The sequence below is a fragment of the Salmo salar genome, chromosome 18 (genome assembly GCF_965601325.2).
Source record: "Salmo salar chromosome 18, fSalSal1, whole genome shotgun sequence".
Lineage (NCBI taxonomy): Eukaryota > Metazoa > Chordata > Actinopteri > Salmoniformes > Salmonidae > Salmo > Salmo salar.
The window spans coordinates 16,786,052-16,806,059 of NC_138308.1; the positions used below are offsets into that span (position 1 = coordinate 16,786,052).

A 20,008-nucleotide genomic window follows, 5' to 3' on the forward strand; every position below is an offset into this window, starting at 1 on the left:
GGGGCCCTGAGGCCGCAGTCCTCAGGCAGCCCCAGCCTGGCCACACAGCTACAAATATCCCCAGTCCACTTTGATATAACTCCAGTGTGGGACCACCAGCGATATGGCCCGACATCAGAGAGATGGAGATGGAGAGGAGGGAGGGAAGACCGAAAGAGAGAAGGGACGAAAGGGAAGATGCATTCCTTTTTATGACCTCTGCTGTATCTGAACAAGGGCACAATAGAACTCCATCCCATCCCCTTCTGTCTTCTGCCCATGAAAAAAAGGAGTCAAGGAACAAAAAGCTTTTGTCCATATTGCGAAACGCTTACCCATAGAAACCCATGTCACAGTGAATGGCCTCTCAGGCCTTCGGCTCCAAATTACTAGGGACATCACTGTTGGTTTTAGCCCAGTGTGCGGTGGTGTCGGTGTGCTGCCTGCCTGCTTGAGTAGCAGACAGGGGAGAATGTTTGTGCTCCTAAATCGCCCGCAGCCTTCCTGTCAGCCCTGTCCCACGCGACAGACAGCCTGTCAGCAGCTAGCTATGGTGCCGTGTCTGGGAAAGCCATTCTTCCCGCCCGTCCCTCAGCTCTACCACACAGACAGACAAACTAGGTTCCCACTCTGTGCTGTATAACGTCGCGCTGGAAGGCTACACTTGGCCTCTGAGACTGCTGTCCCCCCCCCCCCCCCCCCCCCCCCATACGGGGACACATTGGACTCCTAGAGGTCCACCAGGGAGTCTCAAAAGAAGACCCTCTTTTCCCTTGCGGACTCACTCTCTCCATACCCCCCTCCCCATCCCTCCAGTCTAGCCCCCCTGTGTCCCCGTGTGTTCCCCGCTGAATGATGTCTGTGTTCTCTCTAAGGCGCCCCTCCAGCATCTCTCTCCATATGCTCCACAGAGCTGGGGATGTCTGCCGTGCCGTGCGAAGGAACCCGCTTGCACACATTTGGAGGCAGAGTAGGGAGGGAGGGCTGCTGGGGGTTTGAAGGCAGACATGTTTCATCATTGCTGTGACCAGGGACTCTGTGCTCCGAGCCATGTGAGAGTGGTTAAGGCTTGTGTTGAACATGGTGCAGGGGAAGAGCTGTCAGACAGCAGGCACAGAGCCCTCTATAGATCTCTATGTGCTGGGGAATGTGATGTGTTTCCATGGCCTCTCCTGTCCATACATCTCCATACCCCCTGACAGTGGTGATACCCAGGCCTTTTCACTGAATGAAAGTGCTTGTGGTGGTAGCATAAGCACCCAGAATCCCCAGAGCGTAAAGAGCCACAAACTACTGGGAGGTAATGGCCGAATGATGCTCAGCCCCCAGGGAGAAGCCAGAACGCTTGAGATGAGATGAGGTGATGGATTGAAACCGCCATAATACGGCGAATGCCAGAGTGCAGAGAGACTGAACGGAGTGAGAGGTGATGTCTGAAAAGTGACACACCACTGGCTGAACTCTGGGTAGTCTGGCGCGATGGATGGTGCAGTATAGCAGACACAGAAAGCCCTGGTTGTGACATGGGGAATTATACAGCAGGTAAAGAATGCAGGACCTTTCAGCAGGCAGCAGCAGTTTGATAGAGAGGTTGATGGTTTGTGTGTGGATCTCTACCAGGAGCCAGAGGCTGAGCCTGATATGTCTACAGGGTCCCCCCCCCCCCCCCCCCCCCCCCCTTCTTCCTCCCTCCCATGCCAGACTCTGTCAGAGCAATGCTCATTCCTACATGGAAATGACTGGCAAAATAGACTTTCTAAACTGTTTTAAATACTATGTCTACTATGTATATGGTACAATTGTCTCACATTTAAAACCAGCTGTCTATTAGTCTTTGGCTCTTGACTACATCATATTACTTCCATTTTTATAACGACCTATTTTTTTTTCACCTTATAGCAAATATTAAGGCAGTCCAAAGCCTCTAATTCAGTGGTTTTGAGTGCTCTCTGGTTTAGAGAAAAAGCCCTCTCTCCCTTTGGCAATGCTCCCTGCATCTCTGCTCTGCCTGGTGTGAACAGCTGACAGCCGCAGACGAAACGTTGAGCTCAGGAGTCTGGGGTTTGGGGGAAGTTTGGAACGGTGGGGGGGGGCTGCCAAGAAGTAAAGAGAAGACGTAGAGAGACGTTGGTGCAGGGAAAAGTAAGAAGTGAAAGGGAGAAAACAGGAAGAGAAGCTGTGGAACTTTCTATAGAGACTTGTGTCACTGGATGCAGAAAACTTGAAAGGGTCAAGTTGGAGGAGGATAGTCTGGGAAGGGATGCGGTACACCCAGGACAGGATGTTTGTGGTCAATACTCTTCTCTCTGTCTCACTAGTCTCTCTCTCTCTTTCTCTGTGCCTGTCTGTCTCTGTGCCTGTCTGTCTGTTTCATATGAGGGCTGGGTTAGGTGTTGAGGGAGGGGAGAGGATAGGGGGAGGATAGGCAAATGGGCGGGCGAACAGGCGGTTAGACTCGTTTTCTCTCAGTAACGTGGGCAGGCGTGACTGCATCCTAAAGTGCAGAGAGAGAAAGTGAGAGAGTTGATCTCAGGAGGACACACAGCAAAGCATTTTGGGAGGGCTTTCTTTCAAACAGAGGTGCCAAAGTCCTTGAAAATGTGCTAGATGGGAGACAGAAGAGAAAGGGAGGGAGAAAGTGAGAGAGAAAGGGCATAAGCAGAAAAGCCAGGGCCGACTAGGCTGCCATGCCCACTCTATCCGTCTTGGAATAAAGCATGGCATCTGCCAATACCCACCTCTCAGGGAACTTGACTTTTGATGAAGAATTGGAGTGCATCCCAGAGTTTTGTTTGCTGAGCTCTCTCCCTCCGTTTTTTCTCTTCCCCTCCTCATGTTTCAGAGACGCCACCGGATATAGGAGCAGTTGGAGAGAGAGGGAATGAAAGAGAAAGAGAGAGGGGAAAAGAGAGACAACCGTAGTATATGTGAATAGAGAACAACAGTCGTTTCAGTTCCTGTTTTGACTGAAACTATTTGTTGGTGATCGTTCGTGACAGGCACACGAGGTGATACTAATGAACCAATGGATACGAGACTGACGAGACTCTCCTTTCTCTCCCTCTTCTTTCTGCTGGTGTGCTGTGCATCCCGGCTGGTAGTGGGGAACCACACGGGCCGGATCAAGGTGGTCTTCACACCCACCATCTGCAAGGTGACCTGCACGGGGGGCCGGTGCCAGAACAACTGTGAGCTGGGCAACACCACCACCATCGTCAGTGAGAACGGCCATGCCGCAGACACCCTCACCGCCCCCAACTTCAGAGTAGGTGAGTGATCTCCGGTTCTCCTTATCACCCCTCACCGTCTGTTTCCGTCCTGTGCTCATCCGATGCGGTTGCTGCCTTGTGTCTGGTGCATGATGGGATAGAAGGCATCTGAATTTCGGGTGGTTATTATGCTGTGTGAGTTCTGTCATGTACGTTCTATGTCTCCCACTGTCTGCATTCTGGATGATTCATGTTTACATTACTGTGTTTTCCTGCGTAACAGTATAGTATCTGACACACATTGTATATAACATATCCAAATGACCGTTCAATACAGGAGCACAATAGGTGGGTGTTGCACAGACCCTGGAAAAGTCTAGCGCGTGAACCTGCCTCAGTCCTTATAAGGAGCTCACCGCTGTCTGCTGTATCCTGTTCTTGACACAGACATGTGGGAAGACCCAAAGTAGATGAATTCCTGTCTGACTCAGCAGCAGGCCCAGATACGAGAGTTCTCGCTCTGGTTCTGCGACGCACGGTCAATGTGTCTATCCCTATAGAGTCAGCATTCATGATGCATATTGGACAGTTTGACGTTGTTGATTGGGCCATAGTAAAAACCGAATTATAACTCTTCACTCTGTATTGTGTTACGAATTTTGTGGTTGAAGGTGCTTATTTTAATCATCACTAAGTACCTATATTTGGTGAAGTGAATGCACATTTTGCGGTTATAGATTAGCGAACGTAGCGGCCTTTTCCTGCTCTTTTGTGAAGATCTGCAGCCTCGGGCGCTGGTCTGTCTGTGTGACTGTCTCTTTAAATGAGCACACCTGGAGTAGTGTCAGTCTAATGTACCTGTCGAGACCTGCAGTCTGTCCCAGGCCTGCTCTTCCCTCCCCACTGAGAGCCAAGAGGGCTATGAAGTAGCACACGTCCTGAGCTTAGAAAGGGAAGAGATGAGTTTTATTTGCGGTGTGCAGGCCGTCTCCAGCAGCAGAAATAGAATAAATCCCATGTTTGTTTATCATAACTGAGTGTTGAAGGAGGAGGGGGGAGAGGGTTGCTTCATTATAAGAAAAGGGGGGGGGGGGATGTGTCCCTGCTTGCAACAGGGTGTTGGCCAAATAACACGCTTACCAAGCCCATAACAAGCTTTCGTTGTTTTGTGATTTGGGACACTTTTATCCAGGGTGAGGTGCAGCTGTAGTTTTTACCCACTTAACACGGTACGAAATGCAACTCTGCTGTTTTTCTTTACAGTCCTGTGGAAAGAGGTTTATTCATCGTGGTGGATTGTACTGCACTGTTATTACCACATTTGGTGCAATTAAAACACAATGCATCTATTCAGAATATGAATGGGAACAATTTGATGATGTTGGGGGGGGGGGGGGGGATTGGGGACAACAAAGGTGTTGAGGTGAGGGAGGAAAAACCCGCTGGTGATTTAAGCATCTGTCTGATTTCCAATTTCTCTCTGCATTTCTTCTGGGCTGCTGTCCTACCTAGTCAGTGCTCAGGTCTGTAGGGCTGGTGGTTTTGGGCTGCCACATTACCCTCAGCCGCCGATGGAGACAGCCCCTCCTCTCCTGCAGTCCAACTCTGCTCGACATGCACCTGGAAAGAGAGCTTGACCCAGCTGCACAGTTTACTACTGTACAGTCCGCTGTCTGGCGTTTTATAACAGTCTCATTTGGTTTCCATATCAGCTCCTTACTGATAAGGGAATTAAGTTTCTCCCTCGCTTTCTCTCTCTCTCTCTCTATCTCGATCTCCTACTCTTTTCGACCCCTCCTCTGTGTCTCTCTACTGTCACGGTATTCTATGGGGGATAAGGAACCCTTTTAGTGTTGTTTTTCCATACCTCAGTGGTCTGTATCGGACCCATACTTTTTGGTGTATTGGGTCCTAGATGTGTGCAGTGCCTGTCTTAGTATTGTGAGCCTCCTGGATCAGCCCAGGCTTCCTTATTGACGATGGCCATGGCTGTCAGTTCATTTTGTGTGTCACCTGCGCTATAGTCGATATCACCACGTTTAGGGTCAGATTAAACTAAAAGTCAAGATGGAGGGAAGTATTTTCAACATTCTTCTATCTGTTCTCTTCATACAGCACTTCTACAAATATGTTCCACTTTGGGAATGAGGTAAAGAAAGAAGCTGACTGATTTTCTCGGCTCTCGGGCTAATCCCATGAATTTCCTAATTCCTCGGGTAACCTGTTCAGTTTTTACAGAGGTGATGAGGGCTGTTGACTTTGGTTGGAGGTAGTTGTCTGGAGGCCTATGTGTCTGGGGTCCTGTATGAGACTTGATTAATGAGCATTACACAGTAATAGTGCGTTTAGGCTTTCACTGTGCCAAAGGAGTGTAATCAGGTGTTTGGTCAGTGGCTAATTGAAAGCATGTGGCTCCCGGGGAAGGAAAAAAGTCTGCAGCCATCTCTCTCTCTCTCTCTCTCTCTCTCTCTCTCTCTCTCTCTGTGTCTCTCTCTCTCTCTGTGTCTGTCTGCCCTGTAAAGGAGAGTGCCAGGTATTTAACCGAAACACTCTCACTGAGTTTTATAAGCTCCCTTCACTCCCACATACGCACGTTGTGGCTGGGTGATCGTCTGGTGGACAATATAACCTGTAGCTATAGAGGAAAGGGAGAGTTCAGAGGTTGCCAGTGGTGGAGCATGCTGGGGAGTTTATGATCTGTGCAGCGCCAGTCTTATATGGAGCTGGAGTCGACTAATCCTCTTGTAGCTGTCATTTCCTCCTTTCATTAGTTTAGAATCGGCGCACTGTCATTTATTTCCCTCCACGTTTTTTTTTTCTTCGTAGATTAATTTTTTTGTCGTCACCTACCTGGCAGTCAGGAAAGCGTGGCACTGTATTTACAGTCTCAGTGGACAGGCTGCCTGCGGTGGAGGGGGGGAAAGCGATGGGGGCTTCTCCGGCTGCCAGAGCCTGTGCCCGCAGTAAACACCAGGCGCTAGCCTATCGTGAGTCTAGGGTTGCCTCGTCTGGGCCAACCTGCCTTACTGCTCTAACCACTAAGTGGGATTTTTCTGTGATGTGCCAGACACCGTGTCTTAAAATCTCATTAGGCACCCAGGGGACCTGCACTATGCTGCTGCTAACCCAGCCTCATCAAATCACACTGCCTAGGTCCGTGGAGGGAGCTCAGCAGCCTGCCTTAATGAACAACCTCCAGGGCTCCGGTCCTCACTCTCTTTCACTCTCTCACGCTCCACTCCTCAGTGGATGAGGAGGAAATTAGTCAGTGTGTATGTGCTTGTTTCTGTTTGTGCATGGGTGTTCACTGTATCTGTGTGTGTTTCCACTGTCCACCAGGTGAAATTAAACCATTTTATTCTGTGTGGTAGTCAGAGGAAACATCTGGAGCGCATAAGACTGTGGCTGATTTTGGGACTGAGGTACGGTCGGTCACTCTTTCTGACTCAGCTGATTAAATGCAGGTTAGCGTTTTTTTGTCATGAATCTTGTTCTGGAGGCAGCTCTGCAGTGTTCATGCGCTGGCGCTGTCACAAAGTCATACAATCTGATTTTAAACCTAACCTTAACCCTATCCATACTGGTAACCCTAATGCCTAACCCTAACCTTAAATTAAGACCAAAAATCACATTTTGTTTTTCATGAATTTTTACAATATAGCCAATTTTGACTTTGCAGCTGGCCTATCTAAGGGGAAATCGCTCACTTCTGCCTCCAGGACAAGACCAAAAATCACATTTTGTTTTTCATGAATTTTTACAATATAGCCAATTTTGACTTTGCAGCTGGCCTATCTAAGGGGAAATCGCTCACTTCTGCCTCCAGGACAAGACCAAAAATCACATTTTGTTTTTCATGAATTTTTACAATATAGCCAATTTTGACTTTGCAGCTGGCCTATCTAAGGGGAAATCGCTCACTTCTGCCTCCAGGACAAGACAATAAACGTCAACCCGCTGAATGAACTCGAAGGCAGTTCAGATTCTTAAAAATGTTTGCAGTGATCATAGAACCAAACCATTTCCCCTTTGTCACTGGTGTTTTGACATTGCTATTAAGCGTTATCCTCAGAATAAATGCATGTGTTCTCAGTGCCACCTGAGGTTGGATGAGGAACTGTACATAGAAAGGAACAAAAAAGAATAATTCTGAAACAAAATAACTGTCAGAAAAACAATGGAATATTTTACGACTCCTACGATGTGTGGATTTAGTTTCTCTTGAATTCTATTACTTTCTCTTACGTGTCTGTCTATCAGAGGTGAGTCAGATTAGGTCTGATAAGATGAATGGTTGTTTGAAACAGTGGCATTTCCCTTCCCATCCTGTGATGTTTTGCCACACAGCTTCAGTAGCTTGTTTCCTACCCACGACAAGATGAGTGTGTAACCATTGTGGGTGAGTGGGTTTAGAGGTGATAGGGGGGCGCCATTCTCCCCAGTAATCAGTCCATGGTGTGATGATCTCATTAGCCTCTGGGAACCACAGCTACGGCTTCTGGTTTGGCCTCTGACATCACACTATGAGGGCTGCAGAGGAGGAGGGCAAACCTGATGTCTGTCAACAAGAAACACTTATTAGTTACTCATAACATTAGGCATTGTGATTGACATTTCTAATGCACGGATAAACTACTAAATGACTAGTAAATTACTGTTCTATTTTTATTTCATTGAGCTTTATTTTGTATTGCTCTTTGTATTCACTCTGTTGTTCTGTAAAAAAAAAATGTTTTATCAAATTTTATTTGTCACATGTGCCGAATATAACACCTTACTGTGAAATGCATACTTACGAGCCCTTAACCAACAATGCAGTTCAAGAAATAGAGTTAAGAAAATATTTACTAAATAAACTAAGGTAAAAAATAAAATAAAAAGTAACACAATAAAATTACAATAACAAGGCTATATACAGGGGAAACCAGTACTGAGTCAATGTGCGGGGTTATAGGTTAGTCGAGGTAATTTGTGCATGTAGGTACACGTGAAGTGACTATGTATAGATAATAACAGCGAGTAGCAGCAGTGTAAAAACAAAGGGGGGGTCAGTGTAAATAGTCCAGGTGGCCATGTGATTAATTGTTCTTCAGTCTTATGGTTTGGGGGTAGAAGCTGTTAAGGAGCCTTTTGGACCTAGACTTGGCGCTCCAGTACCGCTTGCCGGTAGCAGAGAGAAATATCTATGACTTGGGTGACTGGAGTCTTTGACAATTTTTGGGGCCTTCCTCTGACACCGCCAACAGTTCCAGTCAAAAGTTTTGACACACCTACTCATTCAAGGGGTTTTCTTTATTTTTACTATTTTCTACATTGTAGAATAATAGTGAAGACATCAAAACTATGAAATAACACAAATGGAATCATGTAGTAGCTAAAAAAGTGTTAACCAAATTATATATCAAATATTTTATATTTGAGATTCTTCAAAGTACCCACCCTTTGCCTTGATGACAGCTTTGCACACACTTGGCATTCTCTCAACCAGCTTCATGAAGTAGTCACCTGGAATGCATTTCAATTAACAGGTGTGCCTTGTTAAAAGTTAATTTGTAGAATTTCTTTGCTCATTAATGCGTTTGAGCTAATCAGTTGTGTTGTGACAATGTAGGGGTGGTATACAGAAGATAGCCCTATTTGGTAAAATACCAAGTCCATATTATGGCAAGAACAGCTCAAATAAGCAAAGAGAAATAACAGTCCATCATTACTTTAAGACATGAAGGTCAGTAAAGTTTGAAAGTTTCTTCAAGTGCAGTTGCAAAAACCATCAAGCGCGATGATGGAACTGGCTCTCATGAGGACCGCCACAGGAAAGGAAGACCCAGAGTTACCTCTGCTGCAGAGGATAAGTTTATTAGAGTTACCAGCTTCAGAAATTTCCTCCCAAATAAATGCTTCACAGAATTCAAGTAACAGACACATCTCAACATCAACTGTTCAGAGGAGACTGCGTGAATCAGGCCTTCATGGTGGAATTGCTGCAAAGAAACCACTACTAAAGGACACCAATAATAATAAGAGACTTGTTTGGGCCAAGAAACACGAGCAATGGACATTAGACCGGTGGAAATCTGTCCTTTGATTTGATGACTCAAAATTTGAGATTTTTGGTTCCAACCGCCGTGTCTTTTTGAGACGCAGAGTATGTGAACGGATGATCTCCGCTTGTGTGGTTCCCATGTGAAGCATGGAGGAGGAGGTGTGATGGTGTGGGGGTGCTTTGCTGGTAACACTGTCTGTGATTTATTTAGAATTCAAGGCACACTTAAGCAGCATGGCTACCACAGTATTCTGCAGCGATATGCCATCCCGTCTGGTTTGCACTTAGTGGGACTATCATTTGTTTTTCAACAGGACAATGACCAAACACACCTCCAGGCTGTGTAAGGGCTATTTGACCAAGAAGGAGAGTGATGGAGGGCTGTATCAGATGGCCTGGCCTCCACAATCACCCGACCTCAACCCAATTGGGATGGTTTGGGATGAGTTGGACTGCAGAGTGATGGAAAAGCAGCAAACAAGTACTCAGCATATGTGGGAACTCCTTCAAGACTGTTGGAAAAGCATTCCAGGTGAAGCTGATTGAGAGAATGCCAAGAGTGTGCAAAGTTGTCATCAAGGCAAAGGGTGGCTACTTCGAAGAATCTCAAATATAAAATATATTTTGATTTGTTGAACACTTTTTTTTGGTTACTACATGATTCCATATGTGTTATTTCATAGTTTTGATGACAGTGAAGAGGTGACTCCGGGATGCTGGCCTTCTAGGCAGAGATCCTCTGTCCACTGTCTGTTCTTTTGCATATGGCTTTTTCTTTGCAACTCTGCCTAGAAGGCCAGCATCCTGGAGTCGCGTCTTCACTGTTGATGTTGAGACTGGTGTTTTGCGGGTATTATTTTATGAAGCTGCCAGTTGAGGACTTGTGAGCCGTCTGTTTTTCAAACTAGACACTCTAATGTACTTGCCCTCTTGCTCAGTTATGCACCGGGGCCTCCCACTCCTCTTTCTATTCTGGTTAGAGCCAGTTTGCTTTGTTCTATGAAGGAAGTAGGACACAGCATTGTATGAGATCTTCAGTTTCTTGGCAATTTCTCGCATGGAATAGCCTTAATTTCTCAGAAAGAGAATAGTCTGACGAGTTTCAGAAGAAAGGTTTGTTTGTTTCTGGCCATTTTGAGCCCGTAATTGAACCCCCAAATGCTGATGCTCCAGATATTCAACTAGTCTAAAAAAGGCCAGTTTTATTGCTTCTTTAATCAGGACAATAGTTTTCAGCTGTGCTAACATAATTGCAAATGATAAATTAGCCTTTTAAAATGATAAACCTCGATTAGCTAACACAACGTGCCATTGGAACACAGGAGTGATGGTTGCTGATAATGGGCCTCTGTACGCCTATGTAGATATTCCATTAAAAATCTGCCGTTTCCAGCTACAATAATCATTTACAACATTAACAATTTCTACACTGTATTTCTGATCAATTTGATGTTATTTTAATGGATAAAAAAAGTGCTTATCCTTCAAAAACAAGGACATTTCTAAGTGACCACAAACCTTTGAACGGTGGTGTGTATATATAGACAAGATTAAATCAAGAACAGTCTGATAGGCTAATATTGTCACCAATCACTTGTGAATGATATATTATCACTTGTGAATGATGCCCAGCTTGTGTGAAGCAAGGCAATAAACAGTTTATGCCTTTTTTTGCAACATTTTCAAATCATAGTCGCACACCTCATGTGGCCTAGCCCATAGGCATATGTTTTGATAAGGCTTGTATCACAAATAAAGTGACAAAATAACTTCTTAAAATGAAGCACATTAATCCACTTAACAACGACTGTCGGAATTGGATAAGGACGACCGCAGTTGCATCTCTGATGTGTCTGTCTTCACTTGTAGCCTGTGAGATAGACCCCTATCACGTGACGGGCATTGGCAATAATAGTTGAGCTATCTGAGAGATTCGTGTGCGTGAGAGGTGCTTCGGAGCACGCAGCCGGGAGAAGGGAATTCTAATTATTATGTACAGCCCAATGGCACAAAAAGGCATAGATTTTTTTAGGGGGCATTACGGCCACACAAAGGGGATGCCGCCGGGAAATTAAAGGGATTATCAAGTGCTTGTCAAATCGAATGAGAGACTGATGAAATGTGTACAGTCTGTGCAAATAACAAAGCGAAGCTCATGTCTTTCATGCAACTTTTTTCAAATGATCATTAGAGTCGCATCATACAGCCTTAGAATGTATTAAAAATACAAATGTTGGGCAATATGTTTGTATCACAACTAAAGTTGCATAAATACCTCTAAATGAAGCATATAGGAAGACCTGTTTCTTTGTTAACCGCTCAACAAGAATAGCATGTTCGCACTCCCTCAGAAATCTTTTGGGGGAAAACATCCTTTCTATTTTATTCAGCTTTGTTCAATTGTATTCTTCATACTATATAATAATGCCACGGACTTCTAAGCAAATCTTGTCTGCTAAATTAACTAGTGTTGCCCACAGCAAAATGGCATAGCCAGATCAGGGCCTAACATAAGGACAAGGACTGTGTTATTCTGTTCTTCTGAAATAGACTACATCTTCTTCCTATCATAATGTTTCTTTAGACCTGTCTAAAATACATAATGGATTTATTGTGATGGTGTAGGCTATGGACTTATTAGAGTTTTTAAAATGTAGATGTTCCAAAGGTCTGCATCAGTGGCTTGTCGGCTATGCGTGGAAGCCAGGAGATGCTAAATGTGTTTGTTAATTAATGGTCAATTACCGTGAGACCGGAGGTTATTTGCTTGACATTCACCGGCTGACAAAATGTAATGAGTGCCACAGCCCTAATCATACCACGCTCAAAGTCGCTTAGGTCACTCGTTTTACCCATTCTAACGTTCAATTGAACAATAACTGAATGCCTCGATGCCTGTCTGTCTGCTTTACAGTATATAGCAAACCACGGCCACGTGACTCACTGTCTGTAGGAGCAAACCATTTTCTTAAACGGGTGGTGTACCTAATAAACTGTCCACTGAGTGTATATCGTGTATATGACAAGTAAACTAACTTGAACTTGATAAACCTCATCCATAGAGCCGAGAGTTGTTCCTGGTCAGGTCACGTGGTCAGGAAATATGTATGGCCATACGTACTCCTCCAATATGAATTGATGTGGGTTCCATCAAACCAATGATTATCATGTATAGCTTCTGCTTTGTTTAAATGACCAGTCTTGCTACGTGTGGCGGTTTGTCAACCACTTTACCTCTACCTACATGTACATATTACCTCAATTACCTCGACTAACCAGTGCCCCTACACATTGACTCTGTACCGGTACCCCCCTGTATATAGCCTCGTTACTGTTATTTTATTGTCGCTCTTTAATTATGTTATTTTTCTATTTGTTTATTTCAGATTATTTAGTAAATGATTTAGTACTTTCTTAACACTTATTTTTGTTGGTTAAGGTCTTGTCACTAAGCATTTCACTGTTAGGTCAATACCTGTTGTATTCGGCACATGTGACAAATACAATTTCATTTGATTGGCCAATTACACCCTCTCAAAGCACATTTTACATGGATCCTGTCTCTTCCAGACATCCCATATGTGAATAATAACCCATATTCCCTGAGATGTCTTTGCACATCAAACAGGAAATCACCTGATGCTCCTAATGCCACCAGCTGCATGGTAATGACATAGGTCAGGCTTGGCAGGGGCTGGCTGGGGCTGGGCAGAGAGAGAGAGAGGACTTCAAACAGCAGTGTGTGGCAGGGCCAGAGAGTCAGAGGCAGCAGGGATGTGAGGTTTGGGAGCAGTCTTGTTGTCACCATAATGAGAGGGTTGGGGAAAGGCAGATGTGTTACAGCTGTCATTATGTTTCAACACTGCAAATCCTACCAAACTGTGCTTGTCCCTTTCTAGGGAAAACACACTAAATTAAACAAAATACATGGATGCAATATGTGTACAGTACAGTAGTGACTGGGAGGCACTGAACACGGCCTATAGGCCACAGGACAAAGAATCAGCCTCTTTCTTTGTAGTTCGGGTAGGAATGTTATTATAGATGGAACATGTTTAACTTTCTCTCCAATGAATTTGAAACAGCTTTTCAACTTGAAACGCTAGCGCAAGGCTAAGATTGCCTCTTAAGGCCTGAAAAGCATGTGATTACATTTCCTGTATGTGTGGAACATTATAGCACATTACACCTTCCAGGAATTTCAGCTGTGTTTGACATGCTTTCCTACCATTTGTAATGGAGTGGCAGAAGAGGGTGATTACTAGTTCCCTCTCGCTCAATTGAGCAATTGACTGGTGGTTTGCTGAGGAGATTCCTGCCCTGGTAGAAAGGACGACAGACCCAGGCAGCCAAGGTATTCCTCATGGGCAGCAGGTATTCCCATTGGTGGAAACGGAAGCAGACAGGGTGGTTTAGTGTCAGTAATATCTCTCCCCCCCCCCAAGGTCAGCGATCAGCCAACTGCGTATATTTCTGGGTGACTCTGGGGAGACAAAAGTGAGGACTAGGCAGCGGAGTCCAATACACGCACGCACGCACGTGCTCCACACTCTGTCTGCTAGCCGGCTCCTGGCTGGACTGACAGTTTGATTCATGCCGCCGACCCACACGCCATTGACACATATTTCAAATACACTGGGGGGATTCGGTTCCCTCAGCTCTTTTCCAGAGGACGCCTCAGCAAACTAACCCTCCACAGAACGTCCTTCAGCCTCGCAATTATGGAAAAGTACTGCCTGAATGGAGCGCTTAATGTTCTAGTTTTAATTGTATATATATATATATTTTGTTTTGTTTTTATCTGGCTTGTGGTGCATGGTTAGCGGAGGTGAGTGGTGTGTTGGCGTGTGCGGTGCGTGTGAAGACTAGCTGGAGCTATGAAGGAAATTCCTTTGTGGGTGAATAAGACTTGGGTGACTGACAACTCTGAGACAGAGGAAGAGCGAGAGAAAGAGAAAAGTGAGACTTTCAGTGTGAATGGTGGGCTGAGAGAGAATACAAAAGAAGAATGGCACTTAGTCAATTTCTAGTACCAACAGCAAGGTATTTACAGTAAAGACCTTGAACTCCCAGTGTAATACTTTCCTGTGCACACCTCTGTCATGTGGTTTGGGTCTTAGCCTCAATTAGCCTTATCTGGGCCTGAGGTCTCCCTCAGAACCGGGCAGAGGTCTTGATGACTGTTATGATGGAAAACAAACCCTAGGGCTGAATACATTACAGGCTCCTCAATTAAGCCAGATTTGCTGAGGAATTATGCAGTCTCCAAGCGTAATGGGTCATTTGCCATCCACCTCCTTGCATCTTTGCGATGAATATTGATGGTGGGGGAGTCGGGCAGTGTTTGGACACTGAGCTGAGTGTGTGAAGTCGTGGAACTCTGGAAGACGATGACAAAGATTTGAACAATGGCTGAACAACACAGGCTTTGTTCTCCTGGGTCTGGATGGATCCATCATGCCTCTTAATGTTGTAGCTCGAGATTCCTGCTTCATATCTTGTTGTGCCAAAGCACAAACTTCCTCGAGGAGGTCCGTGGCATGTGGAGGCTAGAGAGAGAGAGCGAGAGAGAGCGAGAGAGGGCAATCAGAGAAGACAATAATATTGGAAGGTAACTCATCATGAAATGTCAAACAATGTTCGTAAACAATGGTTGTTTTGTCTACTTGCTGTTTATTTAAAGATAGACCAGCCTCCGAGTTAAACCTTTTCTCCAACAATAAACTGCTGTAAAGTGTGTGGCTGTGTGTGGGGAATGTCATTGGGTTTGCTGTCACCTGTGGGCACAGCTGGCTAAACTTCACGTTCTTTGTGTTTTTTAGTGGTATGCCATCTGCCCTGCATGAATGGAGGAAAGTGCAGTGCCAGGGATAAGTGTCAGTGCCCGGCTACCTATACGGGGAAGTTCTGCCAGATGCCTGTTCAGAATGGGAATGGGCAGCAGCGCCAGAAAGGGCAGCAGCAGACGTCCCAGATTCACTCCACTCACACTCTGCCCCTCACCTTCAGCAATGGACAGAACCCTGGTAAGATGGAGGGACTGAGTTCAAATACATGTTCCATTTTTTTTATTACATAATTTTTATTTTTTTACATTTTGTTCATTTTTATCCAAGGGCATATAGGTAGAAATACGAAGGAGTATCCAATCAGTGTACATCTAAAGTGCAGTCATAGAACATTAACTTGCTCTTTTCAGTAACTTTCACCCCATGTATCCTCTTTTACTTCGTCTCCCCCAGTGAAATATGCCCCCAGCATCGTGAACATCCATGTGAAGCATCCTCCGGAGGCCTCGGTGCAGATACATCAGGTCTCTCAGCTGGATGCCAATGGGCAGAAGGTGAAAGGCAATGGGCAGAATGGCCAATCCCAGACCCAGTCTCACTACACCTACCACCACTCAGACAGCAGACAGAACATCCAGCAGCAGGGACACAACATCATCTACCCCAACCAGCAGAGCTACGTCCCCCAGTACCAGCCCGTCTCCTCCAAGAGCCAGCTGGGACGCTGCTTCCAGGAGACCACCGGCACACAGGTCAGAGAGGGACAGGGGGGAATCTGGAAGTGTTGAGAGTGCAGAGTGAGAGTATTGGAAGACCGATCAGAGAAGGACAGGGGGAAAGGTGGGGGTTGGAGAAAGAGAGTGGAAATATGAGGGAGAGAGAGAAAGAGCTATTGGTTGGCTTTGTGGATAAACAAGGTAATGAGTTCTGCTTCAATGCCAGCCATTGATCATTCTTCGCATTTGAAAAAACACAATCAAAGGAGCTGTTTGTCCATCAAACTAATCTACGCTAATCGAAATTGATGTGTGTTTAGAGGACAAAAACAAACGTGACTCAATTTAAATCAATCCAGGTGTAGAGACTCTCATTTTTCAGTCTGCTGGCCTTTTATACTCCGAGAATAAAGATGCTATCAACACCAAACAACTTTTCCCCATCTAGAAATAGCCCCATAACTCATGTCAGTGCTTTAATGCATCCAAAGTTATTAGCAGTATTGGCATCTCGCCCGTCTTATCCACTTCAGATCACCATTCAATTTGGTTTACATTTTGCAGTCAGATTGACGTTGTGGTGATAAGGCTCCATCAGCAGGCGAGGCTCTGAGGACTGTTCCCTTATCAGTGTGCGTTGATCTGAGGGAGGCTGGACGACGGGATGTTGTTCTATAATAGAACCGTTCCGTCTGAGAGTTGGAGTTGGAGTGACAGAAGGGCGTTGTGTAATGCTGATGCACACAAGCCCATGTCGTGAGGCATTATTGTGCGGCTTTTTTCCTTCAGCCAGCCAAGTGGAGGAGCGGACACCAATGCTGTACGTACCCGACGAGCTAAACACCTTTTTCTCACACTTCGAGCCAAACGACTCTGAGCTGCCGAGGAGAGCCCCTGAGAACAACGAGGGCTACGTGCTTACGGTCTCCACGGAAGACGTATGTACTGTAAGTCATTCAAACGTGTTAACCCTCGCAAGGCTGCCGGCACCAGACGGCATCCCGAGCCGCGCCCTCCGAGTAGGTGCAGACCAGCTAGCTGTGGTGTTTTTGGACATTTTCAATCTCTCTCTAACAGGCCGTTATCCCCACCTGCTTCAAGATGTCCACTATCATCGCCGTGCCCAAGAAAGGGAAAGTAACTGAATGACTACTGAACCGTAGCACTCACTTCTGTCATCATGAAGGGCTTCGAGAGGCTAGTCAAACACTACATCACCTCCTCCCTCCCAGATACACCCGAGCCTCTCCAACTCGCCTACCGCCCAACAGATCCACGGACGACTCAATCGCCATTGCACTGCACACTGCACTCACCCGCCTAGATAAGAGGAATGCATATGTGAGGAGGCTGTTTGACTACAGCTCGGCCTTCAATACCATAGTGCCCTTTAAGCTCACCACAAACCTCACTGCCCTGGGACTGAACTCCTCACTATGCAACTGGGTCCTGGACTTCCTGACAGGCCGCTGACGACACGACAGTCGTAGGCCTGATTACCAACAACGACGAGACGGCCTACAGGGAGGAGGTAGGCACTCTGACGGTATGATGCCAGGTAAACAACCTCACCCTCAACATCAGAAAAACAAAGGAGCTGATTGTGGACTTCAGGAGGAACCAGGCTGGTCACGACCCCTTCCTCATCAACGGGGCCGCCATGGAGATGGTCAAAAATGTTTAATTCCTCTGTGTACACATCTCTGAGGAGCTGAAATGGTCAAACCACAAGGACACCGTGGTGAAGAAGGCACGACCCCGACTCTTTAACCTCAGAAGGCTGAAGAAATTAATCTTGTCCTCGAGGGCCCTCACAGTGTTCTACAGGAGCACCATCGAGAGCATACTGTCGGGCTGCATCACAGCCTGGAACTCCACCGCCGCTGACCGCAAGGCACTACAGAGGGTTTTACGCTCAGCTGTGCTTCATCCATATTTGGAAATAACTTCATTTGTACAGACCCAGGCTAAAACCTAGACACATTATCTTGATCTTTCTCTTTTTTTGTTTATAGTTCGGGAACATTAGAACTATGATAGAATGCTAACAAAAAAATGTGGAGGTCTGGTTTCAGAAACATGACACCGCCTTTCTCTCAACACCATAGGCACGTTACATAATGTAGCCAAGCTACTTCAAGTAACAACAGAATGTCCAGCCCGAATGCACCATTGGGTGCACACTGCTTGCCATCCAGGACACCTACAAAACCAGGTGTTGCAGGAAGGCAAAGATCATCAGGGACCTCAGCCACGGCCTGTTCTCCCCACTTCCATCACTCATATGAGGGCATGGCTAAAACTATCAGACAGGCCAATAGCTTCTACCCCCAGACCATCAGGCTGCTGAATAGCCACTACTAGTCAGCTACCTGCTCCTTCTGCCTCCGCTGTTCTCCCTTTGGACCCCCCAACGGACAATTACCCTGCTTACACCCCAATTGACATGTTTTTTTTTGGGCCCCTTTTTCTCCCCAATTTCGTGATATCCAATTGGTAGTTACAGTCTTGTCCCATTGCTGTAACTCCCATACGGACTCTGCAGAGGCGAAGATCGAGAGCCATGCGTCCTCCTAAACACGACCCAGCCAAGCCACACTGCTTCTTGACACACTGCTCGCTTAACCCAGCTGTACCAATGTGTTCAAGGAAACACCGTCCAACCGGCCACCTTGTCAGCGTGCATGCGCCCGGCCCGCCACATGAGTCGCTAGAGCGTGATGGGACAAGGACATCCCAGCCAGCCAAACCCTCCCCTAACCCGGACGACGCTGGGCCAAATGTGCGCCGCCTCATGGGTTTCCCGGTCGCGGTCGGCTGCGTCACAGCCCGGGATTGAACCCGGATCTGTAGTGACGCCTTCAGCACTGCGACGCACCGCTCGGGAGGCCTTCCAATAGACATTTATATGCATCATTGTCACAGTTGTAAATATGTATTTATTATTATTGTTGCTTTTATTGTTTCCTTCACACCTGCGCTGTTGGAGCTTAAGTATTTCACTGTACACTGCAACTACATCTGCGACCCTGTGCATCAAATATTTTTTGGGGAATAAAAATGAAACTAAGAAAGTGGAGGGAGTTTTTTTCCCTTCTGAAAATACTGAATTCACCCTCTTAATCTCTCCTCCTGCTGTTCCTTTCTCTCTGTTTCTCTCTCTCCTTTCTTCCTCATTCTCATTCTCCTACACACTCTCTTCTAAATGCCAGTGTGGCAAGGCCCTCCCTGGTCTCAGCAAGCAGGAAGAATGCTGTCAGAGCATCGGAACATCCTGGGGGTTCCACAAATGCCAGAAGTGCCCAAAACCATGTAAGTACCAGTGTAATACAAGTAACACTCTTTGACTGGTGTGGATTATAGTGGTTGAACTTTGTCATATGAGAAATGGGGAGTGAGAGAGACTGTCATGGGATAGACAGGGAGCGAGACAGAGACAGATGAACTGTACACCCAAATAAGGACATCTCAGCCTGTTTGAAATTTGTCTCAGCTATGTGAATACTGTGTGGATATTTGCTGCCGAGACACAGTAGTTGAAGATAAATCAGGTAATACACTTTACTGGCACTGTGGAAGCAGTTTACTGGCATGTGCAGTTTCTCACTTCATAACTGCATCCAAGAAAGGGAGTTTTTGTGTCGAGACAATCAACACGTTGGAACTCAGCTTCTGCCAAAAAATGGGAAAATAGTTTTTTACAGCTTGAGAATGACAAAGGAGGGGTATGAAGGAGGGGTATGAAGGAAGGAAGGGTGGGTGGGGGGGGGGGGGGGGGAGTTGGAGAAACAGATGAATTTTGTGAAGACACGCGAGTGTGAATGTGCTGAACAGACCCAGACCCACAGTAATGTTCCAATAACCGGACCCCTGGGTCTAGTCCACTGACTCACCTCATGGTAATCCTCTAATAACTTTATTTTAAGAGTGGTGAAAACGGTTCACTCTCTTACCCCCAGATGAGCATTACAACATTGCCGTGTTTCATCCATATTTGGAAATAACTTCATTTGTATAGACCCAGACTAAAACCAAGACACATTATCTTGATCATTCCCTTTTTTGTGTTTATAGTTCTGGAACGTTTGAACTATGCTAGAATACTAACAAAAATGCTAGGACAGAAATGTGGAGGTCTGGTTTCAAAAACATGACACAGCCTTTTCTCTCAACACCATAGACACATTACATAATGTAGCCAAGCTACTTCAAATGTCCAGCCCAGTAATTTCAGTACAGCTGCTCTTTACGCACTGCTAGCCTGTCTTCAAT

The 20,008-nt window shown here is 45.9% G+C and overlaps 1 protein-coding gene across 4 annotated transcripts in view; it reads left to right on the forward strand.

Moving 5' to 3' along the window:
* The window catches only part of ltbp1 (latent transforming growth factor beta binding protein 1), a 133,598-nt gene that overhangs the window by 35,848 nt on the left and 77,742 nt on the right, over positions 1–20,008 (forward strand). For all 4 annotated transcript variants that reach the window (XM_014154513.2, XM_014154517.2, XM_014154515.2 and 1 more), the window contains exons 5-8: positions 3,081–3,248; positions 15,054–15,257; positions 15,474–15,772; positions 18,949–19,048. In XM_014154513.2, coding sequence (XP_014009988.2) covers positions 3,081–3,248; positions 15,054–15,257; positions 15,474–15,772; positions 18,949–19,048 — 771 coding nt within the window. The remainder of the gene's footprint in view (positions 1–3,080; positions 3,249–15,053; positions 15,258–15,473; positions 15,773–18,948; positions 19,049–20,008) is intronic.